We start from the raw sequence: 13,656 nt of genomic DNA, 5'->3' as shown, positions 1-13,656 counted from the left end.
TAAGTTATGATCTAAAATAAACCGCTTTGTCATAATCTTACTGGTAAGTATGCATGGCTTCATTGACCGCTAATGTTGAAACAGACTATAGATTAATATTGGATGGCAACGCAAACAAACTTGACAGGTACCCTGACGTCAATGGTCCAATCCACCAATCACGCGGCTCGTTATAACAAGCTTAGGCTCACAGCATGGCGACGATTGTTGTATCAACAGATCCAAAACAACGTGGTGTCAATAGAGCATTTTGCATCCGTGCCAGACATTTAAACAATGAAGTTATGATTGTTATGTGCAATGAGGTGTTACGATGGGCAACTCCAAGCTCTAACCACTAGCATGCTGCGGATATCGATGGGAACGTTTGCGAACAGACCGGACGAATGTTTTGACGTTTCACTGCGTATAAGAACATATCGTGTTCATGCACGTCCGACCTGAAGGCTGGACAAATGACACATATGTGTCAATGGTGCTGTTTTTTTAATGGATAGTTTCTGATGAGAATCGATCGTCGAAGACTACATCTTCGTCGGTCATAATGTGAGGATTTGTCATTATGAGGTGACAATAAAGAAGTGAATATTGTTTTTGTGTCTCTCCGTCCAACTTGGCGCTCGCTACATGTGATACACCAGTTTTCCAGGTCTACTGGTAACTCCGTCCACTCAAGTGATTCACAGGAATATACATCTATATAGCGTGTGATATATATATATCTGTTTTGTTGTTTGTTTTTTGGAATTACCATGGCAACCACAACATTAACTCGACTGCCACAACCACCCCCTAAACTCACGGGGGGTAAGAGGGGGCCATCGCTCTCAAGCGATGAGGATGACAATTTGGACAGTCCACGGAATTCTAGAAATCCAGCGAGTCCGCGACAGCTGCATCAAAGCTTGTCTCAACCCCTACTGAGCAGTGCTCCCCAAACAGTGTGTCCCCCCCAACTACCGTCCACCACGCCTCCCCACCCCACAAACGTACCCCTGAGTCCGACAAGTCCGTCTATTTCGACCTATGGCTGCGAACATGACCATGATTACGAGAATGTGGCATCCCCCAACAGCAGCACAGCAAGTGGGCCCATATATGTGCGACCACCGGGGTTTAAACACCATGCTCAAGCCATTGAAGCTAAGTCTCGGCATAAGAAGAAGAAAACCACAACGCTGTTGTCATTACGTGATGGATTAAAAAAACGGGAACAAACCCCCCCGAAGTATAAAGCTAGGAGAGGTACGTGTGAATTGACATTTTTAATTATTAATGATTTAAAACTTTAACAGAAACAGAAAGTTTGAATTCATTGAGACAGGGTGAAACGATTGATACAACTATCAATGCATCACACTTTTCTTTAGTCCATTGGCAAATACACCTATGACACTTTCATATATTGATAATTGATATTGATACTATGAGTGACTACTGATAGTTTTGATAGATGTACAACAATTAAATTATATTTATCACCACCCTTTGTAAATAATTTGCTGTTGAATATTAGAAAATTTTCATATTTACTATAATACATGATAATAGGAGCTACCTCTACCAATGAAATGGCAGCTGTGTTAGACTTACAGCATGTTGAATAAAGCAAAGAAATCTGCAACAGTGCTAATCACAGATTACGAATAAAGGATGGATTGAAACAAGTGTTTGAAAAATTCAGCTTATTAGTTTCAAGTAATTTGGTGGGGCGGTGGGGTAGTGTAGTGGTTAAAGCATTCGCTTGTCCTGCCAAAGGGCCGGGTTTGATTCCCCACATGGTACAATGTGTGAAGCCCATTTCTGGTGTCTCTCACAGTGCTATTGCTGGAATATTGCTACAAGCGATGTAAAACTATACTCACTCACTCAACTAAGTCTACGAGCCCGAGCTTGGCTCTCACCATCATTCTTAGTTCATTGTAGTGTTGTATGGTCTATTATCAACTGGGGGGCACGGGTGGCCCAGTCGTCTAAGGCGCTGCGATTCGCTGTGCAGAGTTGCGTCCCTTGGACACGCCAGAAACCTATGATTGTGGGTTCGAATCCCGGTTCGCCCCGATTATGTTTCTAGGTTTGTCAGCACCATACCCGTGCTCGTGGGTTATACCGAAGTGGTAGACGTCTGAGACCTGCATCACTTCGGGCTTTCCTCCCACATTAAGCTGACACGCCGCGATATAACTGGAATACTGTTAAAAGTGGCGTTAAACCCAACTCACTCACTCACTCACTATTATCATCTGATCTTACCAGACTGAACAGAATGTGACTTGGCTGAGGCTTTGGACTAGCGACTAAAGTCGCAGAGGAGTCCTGCTGAATCATCCGACTCTTTAACAACCAAAAGAATGCCATGATTTGAGGTGCTAAATATTGGAAGACGCCTATTTTTGTGGGGTCGAATTTCGGTTCACCCGTTGTGTGTCTTGGTTTGTCAGTACCATTCTCGCGACCCTTGAAGATCTGGGGTAGAATAAGTCTTCAGCAACCCTAACGGGATCGGGTGGTCAGGCTCGCTGACTTGGTTGATGCATGTCATCGATCCCAATTGTGTGGATCGATGCTCATGATGTCAGTCACTGGATTGTCTGGTCCAGACTCGATTATTTACAAACCACGGTCATATAGCTGAAATATTGCTGAGTGCAGCGTAAAACAACAAACCAACCAAACAAACAAAACAGTACCATTCTTGTGTTAATGGGTTCTACAAATGAGATAAAGATTATAAATGTCTAAGACCTACATGGGGTCCTCTCACATCAAGCTCAAACATGGAATGTAACTGAAATACTGTTCAAAGCGGCATCAAACCAAACTCACTCACTCACTCACTCGATCCAATCAAATGTGGTGTACGCTATCTGTTGAGTCCAAATACAGTAACTATATTATTACAAACACGTTTATAACGAACTGACGGATATGACGAACTTATTTTTTGTCCCAGCCATTTGCTGTATGTATGCTGTACATTTGCTTATGACGAACTGGGGGGCACGGGTGGCCCAGTCGTCTAAGGTGCTGCGATTCGCTGTGCAGAGTTGTGTCCCTTGGGCACGCCAGAAACCTATGATTGTGGGTTCGAATCCTGATTCGTCTCGATTATCTTTCTAGGTTTGTCAGCACCATACCCGTGCTCATGGGTTTCACCGAAGTGGTAAGCGTCTAAGACCTGCATCACTTCGGGCTTTCCTCCCACATTAAACTGACACGCCGTGATATAACTGGAATACTGTTAAAAGCGGCGTTAAACCCAACTCACTCACTCACTATAACAAACTACGTTATAATGAACTGAAATTAGTGGCCTCTTTGAGTTCGTTATAACCGCAGTTTACTGTAGTACTTAACTTGAACTTGCAATATTTCACCAGCTCTTGAAAATGTTTTTTGAAACGATATCATATTACAGGGACCCGAACAATTAACTCACTGAAATAGATGTATAGTGGTGGAAATTAAGCAGTCACATGATCATTATCATAACCCTGATGTAGAATGTTGTAAATTTAGAGTTGTGTAGAGTCAGAGACTTCAAGGAACTAGGATCCCCTTAATTTAAAAAATAACCCTCATTAGTGTGATTAATTTTATTGTTAATTGCCAGCTGATTGTGTGATCTGATGTTTATCTATGTAACTTACTATCTACTTCACTGGATTACAGGGGGCACGGGTGGCCAAGTTGTCTAAGGCGCTGCGATTCGCTGTGCAGAGTTGCGTCCCTTGGACACGCCAGAAACCTATGATTATGTTTCTAGGTTTGTCAGCACCATACCGTGCTCGTGGGTTTCACCGAAGTGGTAAACGTCTTAGACCTGCATCACTTCGGGCTTTCCTCCCACATTAAGCTGACACGCCACGATATAACTGGAATACTGTTAAAAGTGGCGTTAAACCCAACTCACTCACTCACTGGATTACCATCCATCAGAACTACATCCAATCAAATAAGCTGTGATATAACTTGGATACTGTTCAATGTGGCGTTAAAAGCAAACTCGCGCACTCAGTGCAATAACTTTACTAACACCCCTTGACCATGGCTCTGAGCGGAACATTCTGTTGATTTCGTGGTTTACACAAAAAGACTTGATATTGATTAAAATAATTAATTAATTAATTGCATTTAAATAACATACCGTATATGACCGCGGATAAGCCGACCCCGTAGATAAGCCGAGGTGTTAACGTGACCATTGAAATACGAAAGAAAATGATATGACCCGCAGATAAGCCGAACCAGGAATTGAAAGGCAAAAAAACACTGTGAAGTCGGACTGCAAGACATGTGCCAGTACTCGCAGATATTCAAAAATATAAGATGAAAAACGTTGTAATTATATTGAAAAAGTCATTATTATTTCTAATAAAGATTTAACAAACCAGTCGTCCACTTTCATAATGTGGGAAGCTGTTTCTCGTGGGTTTTTTTAATCTCATAATGATCGTTTTATGTTGCCATCAACAACGAAGCGCCATTTTGTGAATCGGTGTATATAGAATTATGTACCCGTGAGAAAATATATCAGCTAGAGCGAAGACTCACAGCTTGAATTCAACATTGTAAGCATGGCGTTTTCGTTTCAAACTCATGATGAGAATGTCAGTCAGTAACTGACTGACTGATATAGAAGATTTAACGTGCGCTTTCAGACTGCAGCGTATTTCGTACACGGGCCTGGCCAGACCATTTAGTGTATTCCCAAAAGTGTGAAAGTGGTGTGTGCAACCCAAGAGGGGGCTTTCAGGGTTACTTATATTGAATTTTTGAAATTTTAAAATTTGGAATAAATGCCGAGGTGGGTGGAGGAGGGAACTAAGGGAGCCGGGTGAGGTGGGTGTTTGTATGTTTATTGGATTTTGGATTGGTAGATTAATTAGTTTTTAGATGCGCTTAATTAGGTCTGTTTTGATTAGGAATACGCCTAGGGCCTTGAAGTTTTCTAGTATATTTTGAGGGTTTAGTATTTCATCTAGAGTAGGAGCCTTATTTAGATTGAGGGTGGTTTGTAGTGTGGTTCTGTGTGTTTGGTAGTGGGTGCAGTGGATTAGTGCGTGTTCTGTGGTTTCGGGTTGTTTGCAGTGGGGGCAGTTGCCTGTGGTGTGTCTTTTAAGTTTTTTTAGGTGGTTATTTAGGTTCGTGTGTCCTGTTTGGAGTTTAGTAATTAATCTGTCAATTTTTTTTGAGGGGTGTAGGATTTTAGGTTTGGCTAGTGGTTTTCTGAGCACTTTTTTAATTTGGCTATTTGAGTTTTGATATTGATTATGCCATTTTTTGGTTATTTTTTGTTTGTTTACACTTTTAATTTCTGATTTTGAGATGGGTAGGTTTAGGCTTATTTCTGGTATTTTGAGAGATAATTTAGCTGCTTTATCGGCCCTTTTGTTGCCGTAAATTCCTACGTGGGCAGGGATCCACAAGAAGGTTATTTGTTTGCCTGCTTTTGTTGGGTCGTTGGAGCTTTTAAGTATTTGGTTTATCAATTTAGGTTGTTTTTTGGTATTTTTGTTTTGGAGGGCTTGTAGTCCACTAAGGGAGTCGATGAGAATTAGGATTTTTTGTTTGTTTTTAGATTGTTGGTTATGCAGGGCTGAGGCCATGCCCATAAGTTCGGACGTGAATATAGATTGGTTGTTAGGGTGTCGGTAAGATTGTGTGGATATATAACTGGTTGTGTGGTATGGACTCCGAAGCCTGGTTGGAGATCGGGTCTGAAGATCTGTCAGTGTATATGTGACACCAATTTGGCCAATTTTGTGTATGTATGAAAGTGTGGTGGTTTTAGCTATGTTTGGGTCGGTTTGTTTATTTATTTGGTTAGCTAGCGTTGTGTCTATTTTGGGTATTTTGAGTTTAGGGGTGAAGATATTTGATTTTTTGCAGTTTTATTTAAGATTTTGAGTTTGGTGTTCATTGAGGTAGTTAGTTATTCTTTGGGATATTGGGGTGAGTAAGGGGTGTTTGCGAGCTAGAGCTTGGTTTCTTGGGCTAATGTTTTGGTTAATTAGGTTTTGGATGAGAGGGTTTGTTTGGGACGCGGCCCAGAAATTAAGGCTTAGATGTTACCTGCGTAGATTTAGTGGCATTTCTCCTGTAAGGGCCTGAAGTGAGGTGTAGGAGGTGCCATGTTGGGTGCGTGTATTTAGTTTAAGGGCTTGGTATTTTATTGAGTCAAGTTTTTTAGATAGAGAGTTGTTTAGGGTATTGTATATGGTGCAGCCGTAGTCTAGTTTTGATCTAATTAGTGTTGTATATAGTGAGAGGAGGGTATCTTTGGAGGCTCCCCAGTTAGAGCCGGTGAGACATCTTAGTGTGTTAAGGTCTTTGCTGCATCTAGTGTTTAGGTTTTGGACGTGATCCTCCCAGGTGAGGTGTTGATCGAAAAATGAGTCATAAGAATTTGGTTTGTTTTTGGAATTTGATTGTTTGGTTGTTTAGCTGGAGGATTGGGTGGGCAGGTTTCATGTTTTTATGTTTGAATACTATTCCTGTTGTTTTATCTGAGTTAAGGGAGTCAGTAAAAAAATACCAACTTTTATAACCCCTTTTACACCACTATTGTATGTTAATCCAATTGAATTAAATAAACTATCATACTATGAACACATTGAATGACCATCACTTACTCACAGGCTTCTCCAGTTTATTAAACTAATCTCTCGAAAACAAAGGAATTAAGCCCCTACTCCCAACACGATCGCTAAGCACCCACAACTGGAAAATGTTTGTGTAAACAACATGACAATACCAATCGGCCCGTTATTATCAATGCTCATTTCCTTGTGTACTGTGTTGCTTTTTAAACAACAGGAAGCAATCACAGTGGTCACCGTTTGTGACGTCACAGGAAACAGCTGATCACATGTTTTTGCAAATGGCGAACCGAATAACTCGCCGATACAGTTGTTTATTTTCCTCTTTCAATAAAGGTAGACACTATCAATTTATGAACTTTGCAAAACGTACGTAATAGCTATTGGCGATTTCATCTGGGGATTATATATTATAGTGAATTACATATATTGTTACATGTAAAATTTGTGGAGTTTACGAAGAACGATAAACTTGGAACATTCAATTGAAAACCTATTATCGGAAGTAGTAACATGCAAAACATTTTTTTAATAATGACAACATTGGTGTATAATAATAACTTTATTGAGAAATTTATAACAATAATAGTCGTGGCAACTTCCAAACTTTCGGGAAGTTGTGATCTATCGGACCGTCATTCAGGTGATGTTTCTGACAGATCACGATCTGAAAAATACTATCATGAAAGTGTATCCCGTGGATAAGCCGACCCCTTTCTACAGAAACTTTTTTCTGGTCCTCAAAATTCGGCTTATACGCGGTCATATACGGTAATTAATGGTCACAACGATTGAAGGAACATTCATATTCTGTGTATTTTCATTTTTAAAAACATCTACATAGAGGTGGTAAAAATATCAAGCCAAGGTTGACAATGAATGGCTAGAAGACACTGGCATCAGTGATTTGGACTGGCCAGTCAAAGTTTGCTCTGAAAGTACACCTGATGTTAGCTCCCTATTGTTGGTGGTCAGATCTTCAAGCAGGATTTAAAATTGGTCCAATGGTTTGACTCCCAGAGTCAGCTTATTATCATCCTTGCACTGTCAGCACCATATACTCCTGCTTCTTGGTTCTACCAAAGTCGGGGCGGTCGGGTAGCCTAGCGGTTAAAGCGTTTGCTCGTCACGCCGAAGACCCGTGTTCGATTCCCGAAATGGGTATAATGTGTGAAGCCCATTTCTGGTGTCCCCCCGCCGTGATATTCCTGGAATATTGCTAAAAGCGGCGTAAAACCATACTCAATCACTCACTCTGCCATAACAGTCATCTATTATCTGGGTCTTCATGGGCGGTCCTCCCACAGCAAGATGACGCCGTGTGATAAATAGAGGATCTTACCCACACGGTTTGATTATATATGATCCATCAGCATGACTCACTTAAAGTCACATAGATCATGAGTTCATAAAAATCATATATCAGCATGACTCAATAAAAGTCACATGGATCATGAGTCCATAAAAGTCATATTGGCATGACTATTTTGGTAGATCTAAACTTTATTTCATTACAATAGTTTATGTAAGTTATTATCCATGACAACAATTTCATATCGATAATCATTAATATTTCTTCCCATCGACGTTAATTCCAATTATCAATCTTTTCAGCCAGCCCTAATCAGCATGAGTTGATAAAACCGTATATATTTGATAAATGTCATATATCAGCATGAGTTGATAAAACCGTATATATTTGATAAAAGTCATATATCAGCATGAGTTGATAAAACCGTATATATTTGATAAAAGTCATATATCAGCATGAGTTGATAAAATTGTATATATTTGATAAAAGTCATATATCAGTATGAGTTGATAAAACCGAATATTTGATTAAAGTCATATATCAGTATGAGTTGATAAAACTGTATATATTTGATAAAAGTCATATATCAGCATGAGTTGATAAAACCGTATATATTTGATAAAAGTCATATATCAGTATGAGTTGATAAAACCGAATATTTGATTAAAGTCATATATCAGTATGAGCTTATAAAACCGTATATATTTGATAAAAGTCCTATATCAGTATGAGTTGATAAAACCGTATATATTTGATAAAAGTCCTATATCAGTATGAGTTGATAAAACCGTATATATTTGATAAAAGTCCTATATCATTATGAGTTGATAAAACCGTATATATTTGATAAAAGTCCTATATCAGTATGAGTTGATAAAACCGTATATATTTGATAAAAGTCCTATATCAGTATGAGTTGATAAAACCGAATATTTGATAAAAGTCCTATATCAGTATGAATTGATAAAACCGTTTATATTTGATAAAAGTCATATATCAGCATGAGTTGATAAAACCGTATATTTGATAAAAGTCATATATCAGTATGAGTTGATAAAACCGAATATTTGATAAAAGTCATATATCAGTATGAGTTGATAAAACCGAATATTTGATAAAAGTCATATATCAGCATGAGTTGATAAAACCATATATTTGATAAAAGTCATATATCAGTATGAGTTGATAAAACCATATATTTGATAAAAGTCATATATCAGCATGAGTTGATAAAACCGTTTATTTGATAAAGTCATATATCAGCTTAAGTTTGTAATAGGCTAAAATTTGTGATGTGTGTTTTAGAACTCGATGTTGTTGGGGGTCACTGCATGTTTTTAAGGGTTTTCACACCTAATATGGGACGCATATATCCACATGTACCCCTTGTGATGTTTTACAAAAAATTATCTTCCCAACATGTTTTAATATGACATTGTAGAAGAATTAAAACAAATTCAAAATTGATAGAAAACAGATGTTCGATTGAGCTGATGTATACTTGTGCTATGTCACGTGACTGTCATTGATTCGGAAAAGGCGAGCGGCTTTTTGCTTCAAAGCAGGGTATGAGGGATTTATTTTCCCTATGAGAAATCCACGTGCAGCCTGACTTGTTCATGGAGGGGTATAAGGGATTTATTCTTCATTGAGAAATTTATTTCCCTCCAAAGCAGGATACACGTGAACCAATCAGATCTCATCATCCTGACATGGAGGTATGATAACAACCTTTTCATCGTGTCTGCTGTAATAACACAGAAACAATGCCTCGGTTCAACACAAGTCTCTAAATATGACATCTAATGGTGCCTCAGAGAATCTGGGCGAGATGATGTTATTGCCTATTAAAGTTTTATTAAGGTATTCTATAGAGTCATGGTGAAAATTATGGTTTGAATGTGAACCATTGGATTAATACCAAGTCATCAGTCCTTGAACTTGAAAATTCAACCTACCTAAAATAAACCCATGATTTGTTTAATTTTGAGTCTAAACTCTTGAGTGGGAGACCTGTAGATTTTTTACATTTTAAAATTCAAAACCTGCTATCTTATTTAATTTCAATTGAAAATTGCTAAGAAATATCAAATCTGCATTTAAAAAACTGACAAAAATCCTTCCCACCTCCTTGCTTATATAAACAATCTGAAAAAAAATCAATTGAACATGACATAATGAACTGAGAATGTGACACCAAGACTAAAAATATTTTTATATCATTTATATTTCTTTTGTGTGAAACACAGGTAGAAAATGAGCTATTTGACCTCAGCTGGATAAAACAAATCCTTTATGATATGGGATAAGTGGTGGTGGTTACCCTTGAAGCTATTCTCTGCCACGGAGAGCCATAAACCCAGGTATAAGTAGCCGCATGCTGTAGGCCGTCATGACACACATCCTGATAAATACCTGCTAATCTGTCAATCAATGACATTACATGGTCGTCTATTGCCAGTGTTTGGATAGTTCAGCATCAGTGTCTGTCCGGCATTTTGTTGCTAATTGCAGGGTTTTGGAAATCGATGATATCATGTGTTGTTGTACCATAACAGACAATCTCAGGCGGTTGGTTTTCTTATCACTTGTTGAGATTATGATAAGGTCATAACCGAATGTATTTTAATTTTACCAAGATGTTTCTAAATTAAAGAATGCAAGGATGTATCTAGAAATTCTGGAATCTATCTAGCAATGCTAAAATTTATTTGGAAAAGCTGTAATCTATCGAGAAATTCTCTGGTCTATCTAGAAATGCCATGATCTGTCTAGAAATGCATGGATCTATCTAGAAATACTGGGATTTATCTAGAAATGCACGGATCTATCTAGAAATACTGGGATTTATCTAGAAATGTACAGGGATATATCTAGAAATACGGGGATCTATCTAGAAATGCAGGGATCTATCAAGGCCTAATTCGACATGGCTGGTTGCATATGATTATGTCGGATTAACGAGTATGTCAGATAAATGAAATTGAGTAGTATCAATATTCGTTATCCAAAATCGGACAACTACACGATAGATAAGAATACAAACACTTAATAAAAATATAAAAATGAAATATTCATATTGTTATGTTACACTGTAAGCGGAATATGTTTTCTAATCATGCAACCGCTAAAAGCTCAACACAAAACAACTGTTCCTGACTGTATGACATATTCAAAATACTTTTAAAAGCATAGTCTGGAATGGAAGTCGCCAGTTTGAAATTGGTACTGCAAAGCTTAGAAAGCTGCTTTCTAAGTGGCTAACATCGACTTCCTGTTGGTCATTTCATTGGTCGGTCCTAGTTCGCGCAAAGTTGTTCTGACGTGACCTGTAATGGGATGTCCTCGTATCTTGATCTGATTTGAATGAGATTGAGGTTATCTTAGCATGTGATTAATCCTGTTTTCTTTATTTAAAACATTTATTGTAAATTTTAAACAAGTTTATCTCAGCAGCCGTTGTAATATGCAGCTACCAGCCAACTCATCTCGCATCAAAACACGGGCTGTGTACTCGCAGGCAGATGACCACGGAGTACACTGATCACTGTGTCAGATTAACGAGACTGATTAATGAGTGGTTTCGGTAATTTGTTGCAAATTAGGTGTGTCAGAGTCGGAGTGCGAGACTGACGGATTAACTGGTCTAAATAGCACTGACTTAATCAGTTCCCATCATAAGTGTCGGATAAAGCCGATTGTCGGATTAATGAGTGTCAGATTAACAAGACTTGACTGTATCTAGAAATACTGGGATCTATCCAGAAATGGAAGAATATATCCAGAAATGCAAGGATCTATCTAGAAATACTGGGATCTATGTAGAAACGCAAGGATCTATCTAGAAATACTGGGATCTATGTAGAAACACAAGGATCTATCCAGATATGCAAGGATATCTCCAGAAATACTGGGATCTATGTAGAAACGCAAGGATCTATCCAGATATGCAAGGATCTATCCAGAAATACTGGGATCTCTCAATGCAAGGATATCTCCAGAAATTCTGGGATCTATGTAGAAACACAAGGATCTTTCTAGAAATACTGGGATCTATGTAGAAACGCAAGGATCTATCCAGATATGCAAGGATCTATCCAGAAATATCTAGAAATATTGGAAGCTATCTAAAAATATTAGGATCTATCTAGAAATACCTTTTAACATAGTTTTGTGACAAGATATTTTTTCAGATACTATGTTGTTCCTTAGTGAGGCTAGGGAAATCCCCTAAGTATGTGGTGTGGAGAGGGGTGGATAGCCTCGTGCGGTGTTTACCGGCTTCAGTGCTGGGATAACCACAACCATGACCCTTGACCAATGACCTTCGTCACTCCAGCTGACATGCCGCGATATAACTGAAATACTGTCCACTCAGGTGTGACCACTGATTCCAATGCCATCATAGCTTTTATTCCCACATGGACATGCAAAGCGTCTACCATTATGAAGGACTTATCTAGACCTGCTCAAAGGCTGATGCATGGCCTCATGCTTTCCGCCCCGGCCCGCCAAGGTCAGGCAAAATTCCCCAATGGGAATGAAACTAATCCCTATTCATGTGAATATATAGTTATGACTAATGTGATGCATGGTCAAGGTGACTTGTACTTCACTGATAAAGGACGAATAAGGAGAAGGAGGTTTCAATGGTTATTTTTACAATGTGTAAATACCTCTTAAATTAGGTAAATATGAACTTTAAAAATATCCCATGTTTTTATCCCCCGCCCTTTTCTACAGTGTTCTATATCCCCCACCAACTTTGTTAGAAACGGGCTCCGTCCGTCCATCCATCCGTCCGTCACGTTTTGTTTCAGGAGCATAACTCAGAAACCGTTCAATATTTTTTCATGAAACATTTGCAGGTCTGTCAAGTACATGCTGAACTGGTGCCTTTTGCTATTTAGAAATTTTTGAAATTTTTATTTTTTACGTTTCCATGGCAACAAGATGGACTTAGGTTCCAAACTTTTTTTAAAATTTTAGATTTAATTATGTCCTAAATTCTGCAACAGGGGCGGGGAAAAATATAGCCACGTTAGTGGCAAACTCTTGTTCCATTTTACCGTGCTGTACGCACCTAGGTTGAAAGCCAAGATAAATCCCTGCGTGCCGTGATGTAATTGAAACACTGTTCAGTGCGGTGTAGATCATTGGTTTCATTGCCTTCTTTATAAGTGCCACTTTGACACGCAGTCGTCGTAATTTATATTACATACAACACTTCCTTGTAGAGAGCCTGACCCACTGGCAGTGAGATATTACATGTTTGGATACTTGACTAATATACCTGACTGTAATTGTTGGCTATATATTTTTCCATTATTATGAAATATTCTGCTAATTGTTTGTCTTGGGACTTATTCATGCATAAAAGATTGTGTCATGTGTACAGTTGGTTGGTTGTAGGGCTGGGACGAATCCAAATTTATTACCTGGGTACGCACCCCCCTATTACCCTACCCTACTGGGTACCCACTGTAGGTCTCAAGAGATACAAAATGTCCATTGTGATTTTTTTTTTACCACAGCACATGCATTCAACGATCTGGTCATGCATACACTGAAGTTGACTTAAGTTATATCTTTATTCAACCATATGAAAAGTCAGAAGGAATGGGTGCATAGTCAGAAACAAATGTGTACATTAGTGACTTGTAGTGTAACCTCAGAGTTTTAGATAATTTTTGTAATTAAACTATATATCACTTGACTTAACACGGGTCCTGTGGGTACCCC

General features: G+C 38.6%; 1 protein-coding gene across 1 annotated transcript in view; it reads left to right on the top strand.

The window, feature by feature from the left end:
* Positions 1-215: 215 nt before the first annotated feature.
* LOC139471222 (uncharacterized) overlaps positions 216-13,656 on the top strand; it is a 38,934-nt gene continuing 25,493 nt past the window's right edge. The window contains exon 1 of the mRNA XM_071253512.1: positions 216-1,245. Coding sequence (XP_071109613.1) covers positions 753-1,245 — 493 coding nt within the window. The 5' untranslated portion in view covers positions 216-752. The remainder of the gene's footprint in view (positions 1,246-13,656) is intronic.

The sequence above is a fragment of the Haliotis cracherodii genome, unplaced genomic scaffold (genome assembly GCF_022045235.1).
Source record: "Haliotis cracherodii isolate W230 unplaced genomic scaffold, xgHalCrac1.p SCAF_22, whole genome shotgun sequence".
Taxonomy (NCBI): domain Eukaryota; kingdom Metazoa; phylum Mollusca; class Gastropoda; order Lepetellida; family Haliotidae; genus Haliotis; species Haliotis cracherodii.
This window is presented reverse-complemented; position numbering and strand designations above follow the sequence as displayed.